At 42.8% G+C, this 23,842-nt stretch overlaps 1 protein-coding gene across 4 annotated transcripts in view; it reads left to right on the top strand.

The window, feature by feature from the left end:
* Positions 1–23,842, top strand: part of CDYL (chromodomain Y like) — a 253,389-nt gene that overhangs the window by 54,334 nt on the left and 175,213 nt on the right. The window contains exon 1 of one of the 4 annotated variants that reach the window (XM_024248872.3): positions 15,248–15,686. The exons of the other annotated variants lie outside the window; for them this stretch is intronic. Within the exon in view, the coding sequence (XP_024104640.1) occupies positions 15,663–15,686 (24 nt within the window). The 5' untranslated portion in view covers positions 15,248–15,662. Of the gene's footprint in view, positions 1–15,247; positions 15,687–23,842 lie in introns of those variants that run through there. 4 annotated transcript variants of the gene reach the window in all.

A 23,842-nucleotide genomic window follows, 5' to 3' on the forward strand; every position in this document is an offset into this window, starting at 1 on the left:
AAATTGTTTTTGCTCCCAACTATTGTACACACTTCATAAAAACTATTTCTACAACCTGAGAGCTAGTTGAGATAGCTCTCGGTGGCAGATAAAGACCAAGATTGAGCACTCTCCAGTTGCATATGTGTTAAACAGATTTTTAAACATATCCTTTCAAAGCTGTATCTCAAGGGATAATTTAATGTAGGAATATAAGGTACCATGAGAGGGTCAATCACAGAAATATTTTTGGTGAGAGTGACTTTCCCCATGATTTTTTTTTTCCCCAGACTGAGTCTTGCTCTGTCACCCAGGCTGGAGTGCAATGACACAATCTCGGCTCGCTGCAAACTCCACCTCCCGGGTTCAAGCTCTTCTCCTGCCTCAGCCTCCTGAGTAGCTGAGATTACAGGCGCCCGCCACCATGCCCGGCTAATTTTTGTATTTTTAGTAGAGACAGGGTTTCACCATGTTGGCCAGGCTGGTCTTGAACTCTTGACCTCGTGATCCGCCTGCCTCAGCCTCCCAAAGTGCTGGGATTACAGGCATGAGCCACCACACCTGGCCTACTTTCCCCAGAATTGTTAAAGGTGGCTACTTATGTGGTAGTATTCAAATACCCAAAGACCACCTACTCTAATTAGCAAAATAAGCTGTATTTGTATTGGTCCCATTCTTTCATTATTCTCAACCTGTTTCCTCTCTGTAAGATGGAAATAATATCTGTTTTATAGAATTGTCATAAAGGTTAAATCAGATTTCCAGTAATGGCAGACTAAATAAGTATGATTGAGCTTCCTGCTAAGGACAACTAAGAAAGCTGGGGGAAAAGCATTTTAAGAATCTGATTCAAAGCAGTAGAGAACTAATAAGATGTTTAAAAACACTGAGCTAGGGCGGGGAAGCTTGGAAGCCCATGGAGGTGAGCCCAGAGTTTCTGTATGTTTTTCCCCTGTGAGCAAGACCAGAAGGCTGAGAGAACAACAGGCTGAGTTATGATTTTGAAAGCCACAAAGATCTAAGGTGACAGGGGTTGGTGCTCAGTTTCCATCAAGGGATGGGAGTCCTGGTGGATGAACTCTTCTCACACTGGATTAAAACTCTGAAGGACCCTAGGGAAAAGAGTAATTCAGAAGTAAGCACTCCTAGAGACTACAGCTTAGCTTTTAATTCTTTCAAGCCATGAAATTGGTTTTAGGTGACATTTTAGTGTTTGAGCACTTAGGCAGCTGGCAGGAGCAAACATCCTCTCTGGAGAAATATAACATCACCTCAGACCTCAAATATATTTCTACATTTTGTAGATCCAATATCTGGCACATAATAAAAAATAATCAGACACACAAGGAGTAAAATAACATGAACTATTATCAATAGATACAGCAGACAATAGAAACAGACCTACAGAGGCTACAGGTGTTAGAGTTTGCACACTGACTTCAAACTAATGATCTTATTCAGGTCAAAGAGATTAAAAAAAAATCCAACAAGATTAAGAATTTCAACCAAGAACAACAACAACAAAAACTCAATAACAAATCAAAAGGATATTCCAGATTAAAGGGTACCAAAAAAAAAAAAAAAAGGTTTAAGAGCAGATGAAACACAATTGAAGCAAGAATTTGTAAACCAAAAGATAGATCAGGAGAAAGTACCCAGAATGTAGTAGAAAAACAAAATAATAGAAAAATTGGAAATGATAATAAAACACATAGGACTATAGTGAAAAGCTGTAACATACATTCATTGGAAACTCAGAAGGGAAGAAGAGACTGAGGTAGCAGCAATAATAAGAGATAATGGCTGACAAAATTTTGCAAACTGGGAAAATAATTCGAAGACTCTATAAATCCTAGGAAACCCAACCAGGATAAATACACAAACGAATACCTAAACACATCATAGTAAAACTGCTGAAAACCCAAGACAAAGAGAAAATGGTAAAAATAGCAAGAGAAGAAAGATAGATTACCTTCAAAGGAGCAAAAATATAGCAGATTTCTCAATGGAAACAATTGAAAGTAGGAGACTATAAAATATACTAAAAGCACTGAGCAAAAGTAAGAAAATTGCCACTGAAATTCTATACCAGCTGATATAGCCTTCCATAAAAAGGTAAAATAAATAACTTTTTAGACAAACTAAAGCAAATATTAGATGTTTTTATAGCAGAAGGAAAATGTCTAGCCTTGGAGATACAGTAAAAACAAAACAAAACAAACCGAAGGACAAAATAATGAGTTAAATATGTAGGTGACTCTAAATAAATATTGATTGCATAAGCCAATAATTATAATAATTTTTAGCAATTAAAATAAAGAATTAAAATATAAAGCAACAATAAGGATGGAATATAGAATTAGTGGTGTTGGAACATGGGTCAGTAGGACATGGAATAAATGGTGTAAAGTGTTCTAAGTTTCTTGTGTTGTCCAGGAAAAAAATGAAAATATTGGTATTACATTTAGTTAAGAAAAAGACACACTTAATATGTAGGGTTATTACTGTATATATTTTAAAGGAATATATGGCTTTCCAGGTAATAAGGAGAAAAATAATAGAATAATTTTTTTGTAGGGCCAGGCGCGGTGGCTCACACCTGTAGTCCCAGCACTTTGGGAGGCCAACATGGGTGGATCACTTGAGATCAGGAACTCGAGACCAGCCCTGTCAACATAGTGAAACCCCATCTCTACTAAAGATACAAAAATTAGCTGTGCATGGTGGCGTGTGCCTATAGTTCCAGCTACTCAGGAGGCTGAAGCAGGAGAATCGCTTGAACCCGGGAGGCAGAGGTTGCAGTGAGCCAAGATCACACCACTGCACTCTAGCCTGGGCAACAGAGTGAGACTCTGTCCCCCAACCCCAAAAAAGAAAAATTTGTTGTAAAGTTCTCAATCAGTCTGGAACAAATCAATGAAGGAAAGAAAAAGAAACAGAACAAGTAGGAAAAATAGAACATATTGAATAATACCTAGAATTATAGGTAGAATCAAAATTACACATACCAGTAATTACTTTAAATGTAAATGGACTAAATACCCCAATTAAAAGACAAAGATTATCAAACTGGATTAAAAAATAAAAGTGTTAATTGTAAGAGACATGTAAAACTTAAGAATCCAGAAAGTTTAAAAAACACATTTGGAGAAAGATTTAGCTATCATACAAACACAAAACAAAAGAAATTTGGTTGTAGGTTTTTTTTCGTTTTTTGTTTTTTGTTTTCGAGATGGAGTCTTGCTCTGTCGCCCAGGCTGGAGTGCAATGGCATGATCGTGGCTCACTGCAGCCTCTGCCTTCCAGGTTCAGAAGATTCTCCTGCCTCAGCCTCCTGAGTAGCTGGGATTACAGGTGCACACCCCCACACCTGGCTAATTTTTGCATTTTTAGTAGAGATGGGGTGTCACCATGGTGGTCAGGCTGGTCTCGAGCTCCTGACCTCGTGATCTGCCCACCTCGGCCTCCCAAAGTGCTGGGATTACAGGCGTGAGCCACTGCACCCGGTCAGTTGTAGGTATCTTAATATCAAAGTAGACAATGTAAAAAGCACTATTGGTGTCTTTATAATGACAAAATGCTTCCTTCACCAGATAGATTATAACAATTTTAAACTCGTATGTACCTAGAAACATAGCTAAAAAATATGCAAAGCAAAAACTATACGGAAAAGCTTAGACAAATTCATAATCATGTTGGGATATTTTAATGCACTTGTCCCAGTAACTAATAGAATATTTGAACAACATAAACAGTAAAATACAGCAAAATTAAACACACACATGTATATATAATAGAGAGAAAACCTGCATAACAACTAAAAAATACATAGTCTTTTGAAGTACCACATAAAATATGTATAAAACTTAAGCGATTTTGTGACATAAGTGTTAACAAATTTTAAAGAATTGAAATGCTACAGATTATATTCTTTGACTACAATGTTATTAAGCCAGAAATTGGCTGGGTGTGGTGGCTCATGCCTGTAATCCCAGCACTTTGGGAGGTCAAGATGGGTGGATTAACTGAGGTCAGGGGTTTGAAACCAGCCTGGCCAACGTGACGAAATCCATCTCTACTAAAGTACAGAAAATCAGCCAGGCATGGTGGGCGCTTGTAATCCCAGCTACTTAGGGAGGCTGAGGCAGGAGAATCACTTGAACCCGGGAGGCAGAGGTTGCAGTAAGCCGAGATCGCACCACTGTACTCTAGCCTGGGTGACAGAGGGAGACTTTGTCTCAAAAAAAAAAGACAAATAAAAATAACTAGAAATCCTTATATTTTGAAATTTTAAAATATCCTTCTAATAACACGTGGCTCAAAGAAGAAACCACAGTGGAAATTAGAACATATCTTCAACTAAATAATAATAAAAATACAAACTATTAAGACTTGTGGGATGCAGGGGAATGTATAGGTTTTAATTCACACATTTGAAAAGAAGACTGAAGATTAATGAACAAAGTCATCTTTTTTGTTTTCTTTTTTTTTTTTTTTTTGATACAGAGTCTTGTTCTGTCACCCAGGCTGGAGTGCAGTGGCACAATCTCAGCTCTCTGCAACCTCTGTCTTCCAGGTTCAAGCGATTCTCCTGCCTCGGCCTCCCGTGTAGCTGGGACTACAGGTGTGTGCCACCATGCCCGGCTAATTTTTGTATTTTTAGCACAGATGAGGTTTTGCCATGTTGGCCAGGCTGGTCTCAAACTCCTGACCTCAGGTGATCCACCCACCTTGGCCTCCCAAAGTGCTGGGATTACAGGCATGAGCCACCATGCCTGTTGAACAAAGTCATCTTAAGAAATTAGAAAATGAATAACAAATAAAACAAAGGAAATAATAATGATAGAAGCATAATTAAGTAGAGTAGACATACCATACAAATAACCAAAAAAGCTCAAAATTGGTATTTTCAGAAGACTAATAAATTAATATATCCATGGCAGGACTGATAAAGAACAAGGAGAGAAATGATACATATTTTCAATAATTAAAATGGGAATATTATTAGAGATCCTACAAATACTAAAATTTTATGAACAATTTTATGTTATTAACTTTGAAAATTTAGATGAAATGGACAAATTGACACAGAAAGAAACAGAAATCCTGAATATTCCTTTTTTGTTTGTTTTTTTTTTTCTTTTGAGATGGAGTTTCACTCTTGTTGCCCAGGCTGGAGTGCAATGGCATAATCTTGGCTCACTGCAACCTCCGCCTCCTGGGTTCAAGTGATTCTCCTGCCTCAGCCTCCTGAGTAGCTGGGATTACAGACATGTGCCACCATGCCCATCTAATTTTTTGTATTTTTAGTAGAGATAGGGTTTCACCATGTTAGCCAGGATGGTCTCGATCTCCCGACCTCAGGTGATCCACCTGCCTCAGCTTCCCAAAGTTCTGGGATTACAGGTGTGAGCCATGGCGCCCGACCCTGAATATTTCTTTATTAAAGAATTTGAATCTATAATTTAAAGTCTTCCAATAAGAATGCTCCAGACCCAGGTGGCTTTATAAGCAAATGCATACAGGTATCAAAAGAAGAAATAATGGCATTCATACACAAACTAAAAATTGGAAAAGAGGAAGTACATGACAACTTATTTTATGAGATCTCTATAACCTTGATATTAAAATCTGACAAGAGGCCGGGCACAGTGGCTCACACCTGTAATCCTAGCTTTTGGGAGGCTGAGGTTGGCAGATCATTTGAGTTCAGGAGCTCGAGACCAGCCTGGGCAATCTGGTGAAACCCTGTTCTCCACAAAAAAAAAAGTTGGCCGGGCATGATGGTGTTCACCGGTAGTCTCAGCTACTTGGGGGGAGCTGATGTGGGAGGATCACTTGAGCCCAGAAGGTTGAGGCTGCAGTACACCAAGATCTTACCACTGTACTCCAGCCTGGGTGACAAAGTGAGACCCTGTCTAAAAAAAAATCGACAAGAAAGAAAAATTTCAGGTGAATCTTCCTCATGAACATAGATTCAAAATCCTAAACATATTATTAGCACACGAAATTTAGCAATTTATGAAAAGGATAATGCATAAAAACTTTATTTGGTTTATTCCAGAAAAAGAAAATTGTCTTAAAATTAAAAATAATAAATATAAGTCAAAGCATTTACAAAATGAAGGAATAAAATCATTTGATCATTTCAGTAGATGACAAAATTCAATATTCATTCAGGATAAAAAAAAAAAAGTTTAGACAACTAGGATGGAGACTAGGCGCAGTGGCTCACACCTGTAACCCTAGCACTTCAGGAGGCTGAGGCAGGTGGATCACGAGCTTAGGAGTTCGAGACCAGCCTGGCCAACATGGTGAAACCCCATCACTACCAAAAATACAAAAATTAGCCAGGCGTGGTGGCGTGCACCTATAATCCCAGCTACTTGGGAGGCTGGGGCAGGAGAATCGTTTGAACCCAGGAGGTGGAGGCTGCAGTGAGCTGAGATCGTGCCACTGCACTCCAGCCTGGGTGACAGAGTAAGATACCCTCAAGAGGAGAGGAGAGCCGAGAGGAGGGGAGGGGAGGGGAGGGGAGGAGAGGGAAACTAGGATGGACAGGAACTGCCTTAATCTAATTAAAGAGGCCTACAAAATTCCTTCAGCAAATATCATCCCTAATGGTAAAAGCTTTCCCTCTGTAATAAAAATCAAGACCTGATATCCACTTTACTCAATGTCATATTGGAGGTCCTAAGTGCAGTGTCCCTCACTTTATAGGCATGCTGCATATGCAGTTGGCATCAGCGAAGCAGGTCCACCAAAACTTTATTTTGAAATGATTTGATATCTAAACAAAATTTAAAAACATCAAATTTAATGCAATATTGCAATAATTCCCTAACCACTCTGCTCCAACCACTTTCTCTTCATAGAGCCAAACTTTTAAAAAATATAGGTCAAATTATTGATGAAGAGACCCAGGACCTGGTCATGAGCTACCAGATTTGCCTGCCTCTCCATCCCATCTTATGTCTCCCTTCCTGTTGTCTGCATTCTGGCTTCACCAGCATTTTCAGAGTCTCAAAGGTGTCATGCACCTTCCACCTCTAGGCCTTTGGAAAAAGCCCTTTCCTAAGCCTGGGATCATTTCCAATGCCCTCTTCACCTAATTCATCCTTTAGATTTTAGCTCACTAGTTCAGGGACAACCTAATCACAAATAGGGAATAGCCTCAGTCACAATAAACACATCTAACACCCAGAACTTGCTTTCTAATATGATTTTTCAACAAAGAGGAACCAAGGCTCCTTGGAGAAATGGTTGATTCTAGGACTGGAGCAGAAAATATACAAGATGAGCCTGCAGCATCTTACAATGCCAGAAAGTAAGGAATTGCTCAAAATATACACCGCCTCATGATGAGAGTATGTCAAAGACACACAGAAGTCAACTGAAAGAGCTCCCGGTGGCCAAAGCTAGAGAATCTGATCAAGGAAATAAATAATGCATTATGGATTATAATCCAGGGTATAAAATAATCCGTGAGTCTCAATTGATATAAAAAATGAATAAATTAATAAGTGGGGGAGAAGAGAGAAATCTCCTATGCAGAAGAATTCCAGATACTTTTTGTAGACACTCTGCCCTCAAGGAGGGGAAACATAATCCTCATTTCTTAAGTGTGGGCTGCTCAAAATGACTCCCTTCCAAACACTATATAGTATGGAAAGGGACAGGGGCTGGGAGTGGAGAACAGTAAGTTTTCAGTGCAGAAATCTGACAAGCACTGTATTTGCTAGGTGATCAAGGTCAACATCAACAGTGAAGTCATGTTGATTGTAGGTATCCTTGATACAATGTGATGAGAATAGCATTTTACCTCTGTGGTCTTCCTCCCCCAAACACAAAAGCCCTGTCTAATCATATCATGAGACAAATATCAGACAAATTCCAGTTGAGGACATTCTGCAAATGTTTCACAAAATGTACTCTTCAAAGCTGTCAAGGTCATCAAAAACAAGAAAAGCCTAAGAAACTGCCATAGCCAAGAGAAGCGTAAGGAGACAGGAGAACTATTAATAGAGGTAATGCGGTATCACAGATGGGATCCCGAGGCAGAAAAAAGGAAATTAGGTAAAAACTAGGGAAATCTGAACAAAGCGTGTATTTTAGTTAATAATACTGTATCAATATTGGTTCATTAATTGTGCCATGTGTACCTGACTAAATGTAATGACGAAAACTGGGTATGGGAACTCTCTATACTATATTTGCAATTTTTCTATAAATCTAAATCTGTTAAAATCTAAATCTGTATGAAACACATCAACAACTAAATAAGCTCTAAATAGTGAATAGAATATGGTATACTTCCAACTTCTCATAAATTATTCAAAAGTCTGCCAAGTATTGGTCTGAATATGGAAATCTTATTTTGCTTAAGCTGGGGAGTGGGTACATAGGCCTTGTTGTATTTTTCTTTATGCCTTTTTGCATATCTAGTATTTCATTTTTTAAAATGCGAAACTGTAAAGCAATTGCGTAAAAGTCAAAATGTTGATCTCTCCCATGATGGCTACTTAGTTTTAAAACATCAAATTATTTGAAAATAATTTTTCAATGATTCTGCTTTGCTAGTACCCAAGCATGTCCAGTGTGCCCATGGGGTGCTGGGCACTGTCTCTGGGGAGGCAGCAAACCAGACTCATCTCTAGGTGGCCTGGGCTCAACAGCTTCCTGCCATTTTCTTTGATTGGTAGTTAAGACTTTTTTGTTGTTGTTTTGTTTTTGTTTTTGTTTTTTGAGACGGAGTCTCGCTCTGTCGCCCAGCCTGAATGAAGTGCAGTGGTGCGATCTCGGCTCACTGCGAGCTCTGCCTCCTGTGTTCCCGTCATTCTCCTGCCTCAGCCTCTGGAGTAGCTGGGACTACAGGCGCCCGCCACCATGCCCGGCTAATACTTTGTATTTTTGATAGAGACAGGGTTTCACCGTGTTAGCCAGGATGGTCTCAATCTCTTGACCTCGTGATCCACCAGCCTCGGCCTCCCAAAGTGCTGGGATTACAGGCGTGAGCCATGGTGCCGGGCCGACATTTTTTTTTTTCCTGACAACTTAATGCCTATCTATCCTAATAGATTGCCAGCTACGTGGGAGCAGGGATGATTGTATATACATTGAGTGGCAAGGTGCCTAGCATACAACAAATGGTCAATAAGTATTTATTGAGTGACTATAATTTAATGATTCAAAACTTAGACCCCAGAGTTACCTGGACCTGAGAATGAAGTTTAGCTTCCCCACTTACTAGGAATGGGGTCAATAAAAATGCCTGCTCCAAAAGGCACTTTGTGGACGAATGTGCTTACTTATTACAGTTCTTTGTAAATGTTAGCTATGATTTTTATTAGGTGCTTGCTGAATTAAATAGCTTAATATTTGTAAAGTGCTTAGAACAGTTCCTGGAACAGGGCAAGTGCTTCTTGTTTGTGTTTATGTATTTTTTTTTAATGTTGCTGTTGACCAAATTAAACTTCACATTCATTTTGTTTAGTCTGTTAGGGATATTCTTTGGAAAATCTTCTGCATTGTGTGGAAAGATAAGGCCTAAAATGCATACTATTCTGATTCGTTCAAAATATATCACTCTGGGATATGTGTAATTCAGAAAGGAACGTGATCTGAACACTTCTGTAGTAGTTATGGAGAAGTAGTTTGTACTTCAAAAAAGGAATCATTAAATCATTTAAGAAAATTGTTGTGCACTACAGCAATATCATTCATATATAATTAACAATCCACCTTTGCAGGGGTTTGTTACCTGGTTTCAAAACATTGGCTTTCAAACTTCTTGCCCTAGCTCAAAATGTAAGAAATACATTTTACATTATTACTTAGTACACAATAATATATGTGTGTGCATATATAAGCATATATACACATGCCTAAATATTTGTGTATATGTATAATGGAAACAAAATTTTACTACACAATGGTCATTCCTAGTAAAGTGATGGATGCTCTCTAATACTGTTTCTAGTTCCAGTAGGTGAGAGGGTAAGAGAATTTGCACTTTTTTTTTTTTTTTGGACAGAGTCTTGCTCTGTCATCCAGGCTGGAGTGCAGTGGTGCTGTCTCGGCTCCTTGCAACCTGTGCCTCCCGGATTCAAGCGATCCTCTTGCCTCAGCCTCCTGAATGGCTGGGATTACAAGCACATGCCACCACACCCGGCTAATTTTTGTATTTTTAGTAGAGATGGGGTTTCGCCATGTTGGCCAGGCTGGTCTTGAACTCCTGAGCTCAGGTGATCCACCTGCCTTGGCCTCCTAAAGTTTTGGGATTACAGGTGTCAGCCACCATGTCCAGCCGAGAATTTGCACTTTGAACAAGTCCCAAGGTGATGCCGTTGCTACTAGTCTGGGGACCACACTTTGAGAACTTCTACACTAGACAATACTAGTGATTGAAAAAAAATGAAGCCCCACTAAGTGCCTCCAAGTGCTGGTGTGGCCCCAATCTTTGAACTCATTTACACTTTGCTTTAGATTCAACATCCACCTGCTCCTGGGATAATTCTGGGTTCCCCCACTTCTGGTGGGTCTTATGTTTCTATTTGCCTGACTAGTCAAAATGTCCACACTCATCTCTTGCCTAGTTGTTCTCTCTCTCGCTTTCTCTCTCTGTCTAGAAATGGAAAGGTAAAGAGGATACTGGGATGGTCTGACTTGAGAGACAAATGCAATTAATCATCACAATAATTCAAGGGAAAGTTAAACAGTACTTCCTGTTTTTTTCCTGGGATCCAAAATGAGTTAGTTACCGCCTTGGCATAAAGTCAACCAAAATTATGGGAATACCTGTGCCTATTTCCTCTTTATGATTTTTCGTCTTTTTGCTTTCCAAAAATGGAGTAATGTATAAAATTATCAATGAAAAACTTCCTTGCTCTTGCTCATTACTTTAATCAAAAAAAGTTCAACCAGTACATATTACAAGGATTCTCTTGGTAGAACACCATTAGCTAAATAGAAAAAGGAACCGTACTTAAACACTAAATCTAGTTGAAAAAGCAAATGATCCTTAATTGTAGATTGATGAGCTCCGGCCAGTGATGGTATCACAGCCTAAGATGAAATTGGTGAAATCAAATGTTAAGAGGTCTCAGAATTGGCATCACGAGGGCAAAGAGATGAAACAAATAGTGATATCTGGCCAAGGAGCAGCAGTGTGGCAGCTGGCTACTGGCTTCCATATGAAAGAGAGAAATGGTACCTACCTGGGACCAACATGGAGGGAGGCAGAGAAAGGCTGCTCCTCGAAATGGGGAAACTGACTGTTTGGGCAGGGAAGGAAACAGTGACTGATAAAAGGAATCAGCTGTTATTGGTTGACCAGAAAAGGGTACTCGTATCCACTCTAAGCTTTTAGGGAAGGAAGAACTGGTTGGCTCCCAGTTCAGACAAGGCCCCTAACATCTGAATTAATCTTATAACTGGTTCTGTATGCTTCTTTCTTTTGGGTCTCAGGTTTAAAATGTTCTTTCTTTTGAGTGGGTGATTGAGATGGAAATTCCACCAAGTTTTCTGGAGTAGATACTCTATGACAAGAACGGCATTTAATTTCTCTTCAGCCACTGTGGGTTTAAAACAAACAAACTTAGGTCACATCTTCATAAAAATCACAATTAAATTTTGGGTTATGGAGGAGGTAACCAAGATAGAATATGCTTTGGGGGTACAAAACTGTTGAAGGGAATCATTATCAGCAGCTTTTCACAGCTACCCAACCATAAAACGCCTTTGGCTCTGAGAATAGTAGTAGCTAGATTTTGGCTTCTTTTGTTTTTTTCTGTCCCATCCCCCATCTCCTCTTGGATGCCTTGGGATTCAAATGTAGATGAAATGCAGAATCTTGGGAGAAAGGAAGACGTGCCTGGCTTGGCTGGTGATTGGGAAAAGAGGAGGATCTCAAACTTAAGGTTTTAGTTATCGTTCTCCTGAGATGGGAAAAGGCTGTGATTCTTGATCTGAAGAGTCTTATCGTCGGTAGTACTTGCCATCGATGATCAATTGTTTGGATTTGAGGAGGAGAATATTGAATTATGTTGGCCTACAACAAAGGGGGCAGGTCAGGTAAGAATCGTTTATTGCTGGTAGTCGTGTCTTTTAATCATGTGTGTACATTGTCTCTCTTGTTGACCACTTCTCTAATCTTTTAAGAGTCATATGTCTTACTAGTGCATAGTATAGTGCTGTATGTATTTTTGGTGCAATGTTCCCTATGTGCTTAGGGGATGTGATTTCACTTTTATTCTTAAGCCACTGAGAAAATAATAGCACCCACACACGTGGTCATGGAAACTACAGAACTTCACTGTTTCCTAAAAGGTGGTGGAAATTCCAAGTCATTAAATAATCTTGGGCATATTTACTTCTGCTATGAGTGCTGGTAAAATGTTTATATAAAAAAGTGACGGATGAAAGCAAAGTTTGCTTAAAAGTAAGATAAATTGAACGAATGAGGTTAAAATATATATATATACATAAGCAAAATAGCATTCCATAAATCAGTGAGTTTTAAATGGAGGGCAGATGAAAGGAACAAAGTGGACAATTGAGAACTTGCTTAATTTCTCAGTCTCTAGGTGGATACCCATCTCCTTCGCCAGTGGAAGCCAACTGTCAGAGTGGAGAGGTGGTTGGAACTTAGGAGTATGGCTCACTCCTGCTTTGTTTTAGAGGCTACCGGTGGTTACTCTTAATGTTGTAGACTAAGGATAGCAGTATAAACATTCCAGATTGTCAAGATTGAAAAGCTACGTAAATTGACAAAGGTCTATGTAAATTGACATTTTTGAGTTACCTTTTTGAGGCTATAATTCTTCCCCTTTTTGTTTCCACAATGGGGAAAATCACCTTACTAGCTCAATATCTAGATACGTTTGTGGTGGATGTCTACGTTCCTTTCTTTCCCTCTCCTGGGCAACAATGGCAGTTTTGGAGACTCCTTGGAGACCACAATACCAATAAGCACATGGTGGAGCCCCTTGTGAACGCCTAAGCTTGTGGATGTTCTGAAGAGGGCAATAATTAGAGTAATGGTCATGGGGAGGAGTGCTTGTATTTGTATTGGTCCATCATTGCATAATAGGCTTATATGTTAGATGTATCTGTTTATTTCCTATTGAGGATCTCTTCTTTTTTATAGTTTATTTTTCTTGAGGGATTTTTAACTATCACCTGCCAGTATTTGAGCGCTTGCCGAAGTGTGCACTCAATGCTTTGAGATTTCTCAAATGTATAAAGTCCTAGTCCTTGCCTTCAAGGAACTTACAACTTTTGTTGATAAACTGGTAAACCTAGAGAGAAGGCAACAATGAAATGCAGCAAATAATGGAAATGCTAAGTGAGAGGAAAGAGGCGCTGTTTAGAGGAGGGAGAGGGAATTGGCTGGGCCATCAGGGAAAGAGGCAGAGCTTGAGGCGCCTTGACCAGTAGATGAAGTGGTGATTTTAATTTGCGATTCTTGTGCAAGCATTTGATAATGGGAATTGGATGTGTAAGTATTGGGCTTTCTTGTGGACACTGAAATTCCACTCATTGAACACCTTATTTCCTATATAGAGAATGGTGCTAGGGGCCAGCGTCAAATTTGAAGATGAAGTCTGATTGAAGGTCATCGTTTGGAGTTGGGGTGGGGTGAAGAGTAGACAAACATTAAAATACAGAGACGAGTGCTGCAGTGAGCACGCGTGAGTGCTTAGGCAGCTCTTGAAGAGGGAGTTACCGATTTGGCCCTGGAAGTCAGGAAGGCTATCCTTTTAAGGTGATGCTTGAGCTGGGAGTTTGTTTCAAACGGTGGGGACCGCAGGTAGAAGCACCGCTTAAGGGGAACGGCGATTCGACTCGCAGCGACTTAAGGGTTGGCGTGGTGCTTGTTCCTGGGCGTGGGGAGGGCAGGAAACCGCGGCGTCTGTGAAACGCCCCTTGGTTGTTGAAACGCTGTTGGGGGGCACAAACGAATAGGGCTTTAGGAAGAAAACTGGTGGGAGGAGCCTTGTGGCTCCAAGGTAGGTTAGGAACTGGAGCGAGATGGAGCACGGAGGAGTGAGGGGGCCCGAAGGATGCCCGGGGATACGTGGAGGAACTGGCGAGGGCTTCCCCATGCAGGGCCTGGGGGAGAAGGTGAACTAATGCCTCTGCAGTGCCCCGTGGGGAAGTTCCGCATACTCGGCCAGAGTGTTCGGAGTTGGCGGCTGTCTGGGGGAGCCAACTGGCCAGGAAGCCCCTTCTTTCGCCACCGATGGGGCACGTCCAGGGCCCGGCAGGTGTGCCCTGGCAGTAGATCTTCCCTGGGAAGTGGAGCGCGCGCCAGCCCTCGCTGTTCTGAGCGAGGGCCTGTCGTGTAGTCCACACCGTTCCGCGAAAGGAACCACCATTGACAGCCTCGTTCGATTAGAACCCGGACCTCCCGGGAATCCAGACTCGGTCCCCTCCCAGCTGCGCTTCGGAGGAGGCGGACGCTCCAAGAGGAACCCAGAGGCCTGGCGTGGGGGGAGCTGCGGGCAGAGCGGAGGCAGCCGCGCCCTCGCGCCGCCCTCCGCCGCGCCCGGCTCCCGCCCCCCGGATCCCACCCCCGGCCTGCCGCGGAGCCAGCGTGCCAGCCGGAGCTCGCCGGGCCACCCCGCGGGGCGCGCGGCCCGGGCTCCGGGTCTTGGCGGCGGCCGGGGGGGCGGGCATGGGGTGGGGTGGGTGCTCCACCTGGCCACGCCGCCGGCCCTTCGCGGGCTGGCCCGGCCCCGGACGGGCGGGCGCACGGAGGCCGCCTCTTTGGGCTCCTTCTGGAGGGAGGCGCGCGGTAGACGGCGCGGCCGCTGCCGTCGGGGCGGTGGGCTCCAGACGCAGGCCGGCTCGCTCGCATGGTCCCCTGCCCCATCTCGGGTCCGTCGCTGCCCGTCCTGGTGTGCACGACCGCGCTGCGCCTCGAACCTCGAGGTTCAGGTCCCGCCCGCCCTGGGCCGGGCCGCAAGCCCCCACGTCGAGGCGGGCTGGGGGGCGGTGCCGCAGGCCAGGCCGACCCCGCAAGCGGGACTGGGGAAGCCGGAGCCCCGCCCACCACCCCGCCCCCGCGCCCGCGGCCCCGCCCCCGCGGCCCCGCTCCTCCCCTTCCTGCCGGCTCGCTCCCGGCCCCGCCGGCCGCCCGCCTCGGCCCCGAGCGGAGCCCACTGCTCCCCTCGGCTGCCCCGCCCCGCCGCCGCCCCGCCCCTCCCGCGCGGGCGGCCCGAAAACCCGGAGCGCGGGAGCGCGGCTCCGCCGGGCCGGGCGGCCGCACTGGGCATGCTCAGTAGCCGGGGCAGGTTTTTTGGTCGCAAGTAGGAAGCTTTCTGCACTACACCGGAGAGGGGAGCCGCGATCCGGCCGCGCCGCCCGCACGCCGCCGCGCCCGCCCCAGCCCGCCCGGCCCCGCGGCGGGGCGCGATGAGCCCGAGCCCGAGCCGGCCCGCCGGGGAGTGAGCGCGGGGCGCCCAGGGCGCGTTGCGCAGCTGCTCCTGCGCACAACCCCGCCGCGCCGCCGGCCCGCACTGGCCGCGGAGTGCAAGAGGCTCGTCCGTGCCCAGCGCCCGGCCGGCCGCGGGAGCAGGAAGCGCAGGCCACGCAGGACCCAACTGAAACAAAGTGTCGGCCGCCCGGCGCCGGCGCCCGCCCCGACCCTGCCCCTCCCGCCCGCAACTCCGCCGCCCACCATGGCTTCCGAGGAGCTGTACGAGGTACCTCCCCTCCCCCCGGCCTCGGGCCGCCCCCCGCCCGCCGCCCCTCCCGGCCCGGCCGCGCCGCCCGACGGCCCCGCTCGCCGCCCGCGCCCGCCGCGTCCCCTCCCCCGCCGCGGCCGCAGTTTGCTGGACGGGAAATGTGTGTGAGGGGAGCCCGAGCCTCCGTTCCGAGGGGCCCCGGCCGGGGGGTCCTGAAGTTGCCGGGCGTGGGGTGGGGGGGGGGGTCCCAGCCGTGGGGAAGTGGTGCTGACACAAGTGACTTGCTCGGACTGAGCTCAAAGTGCTCTTGGCGTGGGTCATGGAAGTGGAGCCTCCGTTGCCGCTCGGCGGGGACCGTGGGCGGTGCGGGGAGTGGGGTGGGGGGGTTTTCTTGACCATTTAATAAAGCATTTGGGAGAGGGTTTTGCCCCCGGTCGGGGGGTGGCGGGGAGAAGACCGGTGCAAACGCTTTCGACTTTGCTGTTCGCCAAAGCGATGCAAAATCTCGCACCGAAAATGCTAAACGTTGACCACATGCTTTAATTAGGTTAGCATTGTGGCCAGAGCCAGGAAATTTAAATTTAACGCTGATACACCGTCATTCATTTGCGCCGCAGCGTTGCAAATGAGAAGGGCATAGCCAGAATTGTAAGTTATGGTCGATGGGTTTAAACCAGCTTCAAGTTTGAGAGTTACCAATTTGGATCTTTAGACATGTTTTGTATGTCTCCATGTAACTTCTTTTGACGTATTTCAAAGTAGACTTCCTGGGAGTACAGAAGTTTGGAAGGCTTTCTGTTCTTCTGGATAAATGATTCTCTTGTTTCACATGTATTTATAAATAAGTTCCTGAGAGACTTAAAACTTGCGAAGACTCTCTGGACTCACCTTTATCATGCGTTTAGGGACCTGGGTGTTGAGGGACTTAAGGAAGCATCTGTAACAAGTAGAGCCCTGTGGCCCCAGGGATCCTTTCAGTTGTCTTCTCTAATGGGCGTATTATTGCTGTTGGCATAGAATAGAGCTTTGTTGTCTGCGATGTTAGTCTTCTAGCAACTTTTTTGTTGCTTTTTAAGATCAAGTGTTTGCAGAAGTTCTCAGGAGGAAGCTGCCATCTGTAGAATTAAGGGTAAGGTTGTTGCTTCTCCTTACATTGTATGTGGTACTGAAAATGTTCCATTCTTTTCAACCATTTTACACATTAGCTGTGCCCCGCTGTATTCAGGATACTATTTTAGGTCATTTGGGGATGTAAATGAAGAAAAATCTCCCTGTGTTCAGGAGCTTTCCTTCTAGGAAGGAAAGTGTTGTGTGTCTGGAAGACACAGAAATGGAGGCTAGGATGTTTGAGGTTGAGGTCTTCCAGGTGAAGTCTGTACAGGGGGAAGTACATAGCATGAGGGTATGGGGGATTTTAGTTTCTACATTAGATCATTCTTTGGTTGTTTAGTCATGAGTGTTCACTCTTGGCATTTGCTTTTATGAGTATAATTACATAATCAGTTCCATCAGTGGATGAGAGTAGCACCTTATACGTAAGTTGTATCCTATGTGTGTAAGAATGATTCTGAAGACAGCACATTTCCCATTAGTGTATTATGAACTAAGTTTAGTTCCTTCTGTGCTTATTCTATATCTTCAGGTTTCTATTCCTAACAGAAGTCATTAATGAGTAACATTTTGTATCAAGTTTGTGTTCATTTAACGTTTATTGAATGCTTGCCATATGGAGGTTTCATGGGGAAATATTGAGGTATGAGAATGGTTCATGCTTTCAAGGAGTGTCTATTGGGGAGGAAGTAAGTATATTGCAAATAAGTGATACACCTGCACAATTGAACTTTTGATTCTGAGTTTTATTTTAGTTTTGGAAAAAAAGGTATTATAGAAGTATAGTTCAGGTGATAAATTTAAGTATGTGTAGTAAATATGTAGCGGTCAGTATCTTTCAAGGCAAAATTTGTAACTTTTCTTTTACTTGTAGGCAACACTGTGACTATGTTACCATTGAAAGTTGACATTGAAAGTTTTGCTTAGCAGTTGAGAGCCTAGATTTGGAGTCGGACAACCCAGTTAGTGACTTCCAACTCTGTCACCTTGGGTAAATTAGCCTTGAAAGCTCAGTTTCCTCATCTGTGAGATTGGGATCAGTGTTTCCCTTATAGAGCTATGAAGTTTACATGAGAACATATGTAAAGTCCACCGTAAAATTCCCATGGCAAGTATCCAGTAAGTGATGATGATTGTATTGTAACTGGCTTAAAATGCCTCCCTGAAACCTGGTTTTGTTTCTAAAGGTATAGAGTTGTATTGTTTTCATAAAGGCAGTATTATTTGTAGGGCAGAAGTGATAGCAATTGTAAATGAACACGATAGTCCGACAAGGCTGGGAAAAACACTAAGATGAGGTTTTGTGGCCAAGTCAAGGGTTGTTAGTTGCCTTGTTTTGTCCAGTTCTGCCTAAACTGAAATAGAAGTTTTATATTTGGCCTCAGGTTCCACAAATCTAGAGGGATGTATTGACAGGAGGAAATGCGAAGTCTTGCTTCTTTGAACTCACATGGTCTGGTAGGAGGACAGGTCTGCAGTAACTGTGGGAACTTGGGTGAATTACCCAACTGCTGAGCCTTGGTTTTCTCGCCTAAAAGAAATGTCTGCGATACTTAGCATGGAACCTGGTATGTAGTAATAGGTCTTTAGTAAATGTTTAAATGGCTATTGAAACTAGGCTTTGTGAACAAAAAATAAAGGAACAGATCCTGGAAAAGATGGGTAGAGCATGAACCTTGCAAAATTTGAAGAGTTACTATTAGTTGAAGGATAGAATAGATTTACTCCCTACTTTTCCAGCAGCTAGGATTGAGGAAAAACAGATTTTTGATGCGGCATAGGTTAGAACTGCATAGTTTTCACAAAAAGACAAGCGTCCTTTACATCACGCTTCTAATGTAAAGGGCCAGATAATACATATTTTAGACTTGTGGGTTATATTATGGTCTTTGTTGCAACCACTCAGCTCACTTCATGTAGTGCAAAAGCAGTTGTAGACTCCTATATGAATGTGCACTGTGTCTCACACTGCTTATGGATGGTAAAATTCATTTAGTATATTTCATATCATTTTTGTGTGTCACGAAATACACATTTGTTTTTTTTTCCAACCACTTCAAAATGTAAAAATGATTCCTAACTTGTAGGTTCCACAGAAATAGGCAGTGGGCTGGCTTTGCCCTGTAGGTTGTTGTTTGTAACCCTGCTGTAGGTGATCAACTGTCATAGTCTGCTAGGAACCTGGGTTTACTCAAGGGTTCGGGGTGTGTGGAAGTTAGACGGTATTTCTAACTTTCATCCCAGCTCTAGACTTAGAGCTAGAAGATCTGGGTGGTACTCCTCCCTCCTTTCCTCCTTCCCTTCCTTCCTTTCTTTCTTTCTTTTTTTTTTTTTTTTTTTTTCAAGAGTCTTGCTCTGTCTCCCAGGCTGATGTGCAGTGGCTTAATGTTGTCAGCTCACTACAACCTCTGCCTCCAGGGTTCAAAGCTATTCTCATGCCTCAGCCTCCTGAGTGCCTGGGATTACAGACGTGCACCACCCCCACCTACCTGCCCCCCCGCAGCCCCGGCTAATGTTTTGTATTTTTAGTAGAGACAGGGTTTCACCATGTGGGCCAGGCTGGTCTCAAACTCCTGGCCTCAAGTGATCCACCCACCTAGGCCTCCCAAAGTGCTGGGATTACAGGCATGAGTCACTGCACCCGGCTTTCCCTTGTTCTTAGAAGCTTGTTAAGTAACTTCTCTTGTACTTGTCTTAACTATCCTATACTTTCTCATCAGTAAAATAGGGAGGATGATAACCAAATAATTGAGGCTTAAATGGCATTAGCATGTAAAAGCAATTCTACAAAACGTTTTCCATTTTTAAAGAGGAAAAAAACCATCCAACTCTCAAACCGTGAAACCAAACCTGTTTTCCCTTCTTCAAGATTTAGGATTTGAAAGTATTCTATAAATTGATTATATCACCAGAGAAAGCTGTGAGGTCAAGAGGACCTTAATTTATCTATCTAGCAGTCAAGTAACCACCATGAGACTTTGTTCACGTGGGACTGAATAAGGAACGTATGCTGTAGTAAAATGGAATAAGCATTCTCTTTATTTGTATGTCTTAATAATTCCTTTTTTCCTCAGTAGATGTGGAGTTACTCCCTTGAGAACTCCTGTAATAGTTAATTCAAATTTCAGTAAGCTCTCAATGATTAGTCTTGACCTTCAGAAAGAATATTTATGTTTTCATTTTCAAAAATGAAAGTAAGCTTTTAAGAATGAAATCATATCTGGTGTGTAAAAAATTGTTTTAAAGTTGATTAGTTTGAAAGGATGATCAGGATTTGCAGGGGAAGGTAGGTCTTTTGAATCTTTCTTCCTACTTTGGGATAAGATTCCTGCTCTCTCTTGTGCACCACAAGGCTTTTACTTACATTGACCAAAAGCAGTTGTGAGTAAAGTCTCAATCTTTAGTTCAAATGGAAGTCGCAGAGACCAGGACACCTTTCATGGATGTTGGCCAAGCTAGGTCAGCATATGTTGTATATGGTGTAGCTGTCTGAAAAGATTGGGATCACCAAAATTAGGAAAGAAAAAGAGTTCATTTGACTTCGGGAGTTGACAGTGAGGCAGTGAGGTCAAATATGCATGTGTGTTTTGACAATAAATAGCTTATCTTAAAAGCTCTTTTTCCTGTGAGTTGCTGAGAATATTATTTATTCATTTGCCCCAACAACAGTGTGGAGACCTGTCATGTGTTCTTCCTTTGAACTACTTTCAATTCCTGTGTACCAGAATAGTGTTTTTTTCATTCTTGCTGTGATCTCTAAGAATCATAGACTTTTCCCTCATGCTCTATGATGATTTTAACCATGGAGAATATTTTCATGGTATGTGGGCAACACTTTCTTCGCATTGTTCTGGTTCACAGTTTTGGATAACTGTGATTCACAAAGCCAGGCCTGAAATGAATTCTTTTGTAAATAAAGAGTGATCGTTTTTATATTGTGAGCACTCCTAGGTGGAACAGGACCAGCCTGGGTTCTTTTTTTCAATTCAGATTCTTGAACCCAAACCATGAGATTATAATTTTCAATGTTTGGATGGAGACAGGAATCTTATGTTCCGAGAAGCTTCTTTTTGGAATGCAGGTGGATTTAGGAGCCTCTGGATACACCCTTCTGTGTTTCAGACCCTTAGGCTATGCGTGGAGGTGGGTGGGGGTGGGTTGGGGATCTGCCTGGCGAAAGAGGAGCTCTCGATGGATCAGACTGGTTCTTTCTGCAGGCTCCTTGACCACTGCTGGTTGTTAACTGAGTAATTCCAGGAAGGGAATATTAAAAACATCAGGTAGTTAGCTAAGGGCGTTGTAATTTCTGTTTTCTGTCTTTATTGCCTGGCATGTTTGTCCACTAGAATGTAAGTGCTTTAAAGCTCAGATTCATTTTCTGGTCATTATTTTCCACAGCTCAAAATATTGCAATCGTTGCATAATTGTTGAGTTACTTTAATGGAAGAGTGAATTACAGGAATGAGTCTCCATTCCTGACTCCTTACTTACCTCGAGGTTCCTCCTCCCCTAAGCATTATGCCTCTTGCTGTTCTTTTTACTCTTAGTTCCTCATCTCCTTACATGGTTTCAACTCTAGAATGGAGAATTTCACTGTTTCCCACACAAACTTAATTCCCTTCAGCCTTTTAAGCTGGACAAGGTTTTGGGGTTCATGTTCTCTAGGAAGTCTGGGGAGGGCCTATTACAAGTCTAGATATGACTTTAAATCCAATTATAACCTCAACTAGAATTTTATGAAAATTTATACAAGTACATATGAGCATATTTCAGAGGGGAGAGAATCAAGAGCTTTCATCTGATTCTCAGAGGGATATAGGACCCAAAGCAAGTATTAAAAACTGCATTGAGACCTTTGAACTAAGACTTAACTGTGGCTGCCCTCCATGGACCACTTTGACATTATTTTTGTCTAACTGTCCTCTGCCACAACCTGTAGTAAAACCATATTAAAACCTCACTGATTGGGTTTAGAAATCATATGCTATTTCTAGTCTTTAAGTGGCTAATTTTGCAACTATGCATACATGAAGTCTAAAGATAGTATTTAATGGCACTCTGACAATGTAAAGATTTTACAGTCCTTGAACCCTGGTGCATTCCTGAATTCACATGCTACTGGTTTCTTATTGCCCATGAAAAAACCCCTCATCAAATAGAACATTATTATTTTATACAACCTTTCTTTAGAGTCACCTATGACTTTATAGTTTCTTCACCAGTTTCTTCAATCAGATCGTCCATCTTCTATCTCAGAACTTCCTTCTGGGATTGTTTTTTTTTCTTTTCTCAAGTGAGTCCTTTAGAGATTTCTTTAGTGAAGGACTATGGATGGAAAAGTTTCTAGGTTTTTTTTTATTATTATTATCTGGACATGTCTTTATTTTGCCATCATTTTTGAAAGAGAATAGTATTTCAAATAAAACCAGTTAATTGGTGAATTTCTTTCAGCTCATTCTGAAGATGGTGCTTCATTGTCTTCTGCCTTGCTTTTGTGCTATTCTTGAGACTTTTTTTTTTTTTTTTTTTTTGAGGTGGAGTTTCACTCTTGTCGCCCAGGCTGGAGTGCAGTGGCACAATCTTGGCTCACTGTAGCCTCTGCCTCACTGGTTCAAATGATTCTCCTGCCTCAGCCTTTCAAGTAGCTGGGGTTATGGGCGTACACCACCATGTCTGGCTATTTTTTTGTATTTTTGGTAGAGACGGGGTTTCACCATGTTGGTCAGGCTGGTCTCAAACTCCTGACATCAAGTGGTCCATCCGCCTCAGCCCCCCAGAGTGCTTGGATTACAGGCGTGAGCCACACTGCACCTGGCCGAGACTGTTGTCAGCATAGGTGTAGTCACTTTTTAGGAGATCTGTCTTCTGTCTCTGGTTGTTCTTGACATCATCTCTTTGACTTTGGTTTCCTCTTGTTTAATACGACAATGTATTTTATGTGGTTATTTATTAGGTGGGTATATGTTGTGCTGCTTTTTGTATTTGTGCCTCATCAGCTTGAAAATGGATTTGGCCAGTTTGTCTTCAAATACTGCTTCTCTGTACTCACCAGGAATTCCAAGTAGACATCTGTCGGATCATTTCATTCTCTCTTCTTTGTCTTTTACCTTTTCATTTCCGTCTCCTTGTTTGTGTTTTGTTTTCTTTTTATGTGCTGCATTTTAGCTGTTTCCTTGGATCTAAACTATAGTTCACTAATGAGCTGTGTTTAATCTGCTGTTTTATTCAACCATCGAGTTTTAATTTTCAATAATTACGTTTTTTACTTCAAAATATTCTGGGGAGTTTTTACCTAATCTGCAATTCGTTTTTTAAGTCTTTGATGTTTGTCCATTTTTATGATTTAGTCATTATTTTGGGTTGGGGGCAGTTACTGAGGCAGCTGGGATATTTTCCTTGTTTCCTACAATTGCTATATGGTATCACTGTTAATGAGAGTTATATTTTATTAAAGATCTAGTTAATTTGTAATGAGAGGGCCCTTTGGAGTCATGTTTGCTTTTATTGCCAGAATCTGAAGAAACCTTCTTGATTTGGAATTTGTGACATGAGCAGGGATTGAGGCTTTGAACCAACACTTGAGATTTACCTAATGATATTGAAAATGCAAAACAGTAGATTTCAAGGGGACTGTTTATGACAATGGATTATAATAGTTAAAACGCAATTGCTTCTGAAGCAAAATGTTCAACGTCTTTGTTTGGCATGCCTTGATATATAGTCTTGTACCACATAATGATACTTTGGTCTTACGATGTTGGTCCCTTAAGATTATAATACCACAGTTTTACTGTACCTTTTCTATGTTTAGATACACAAGTTGATATGGTTTGACTGTGTCCTCGCCCAAATCTCATTTTGAATTGTAGCTCCCATAATTCCCACGTACCATGGGAGGGATCCTGTGGGAGGTAGTTGAATCGTGGGGTGGGTCTTTCCCGTGCTGTTCTCCTGATGGTGAGTCTCATGAGATCTCATGGTTCGATTAAGAGGAGTTCCCCTGCACAAGCTCTCTTGCCTGCCACCATGTAAGACATGACCTTGCTCTTCGTTCACCTTCCTCC

The sequence above is a fragment of the Pongo abelii genome, chromosome 5, assembly GCF_028885655.2.
Source record: "Pongo abelii isolate AG06213 chromosome 5, NHGRI_mPonAbe1-v2.0_pri, whole genome shotgun sequence".
NCBI lineage: Eukaryota > Metazoa > Chordata > Mammalia > Primates > Hominidae > Pongo > Pongo abelii.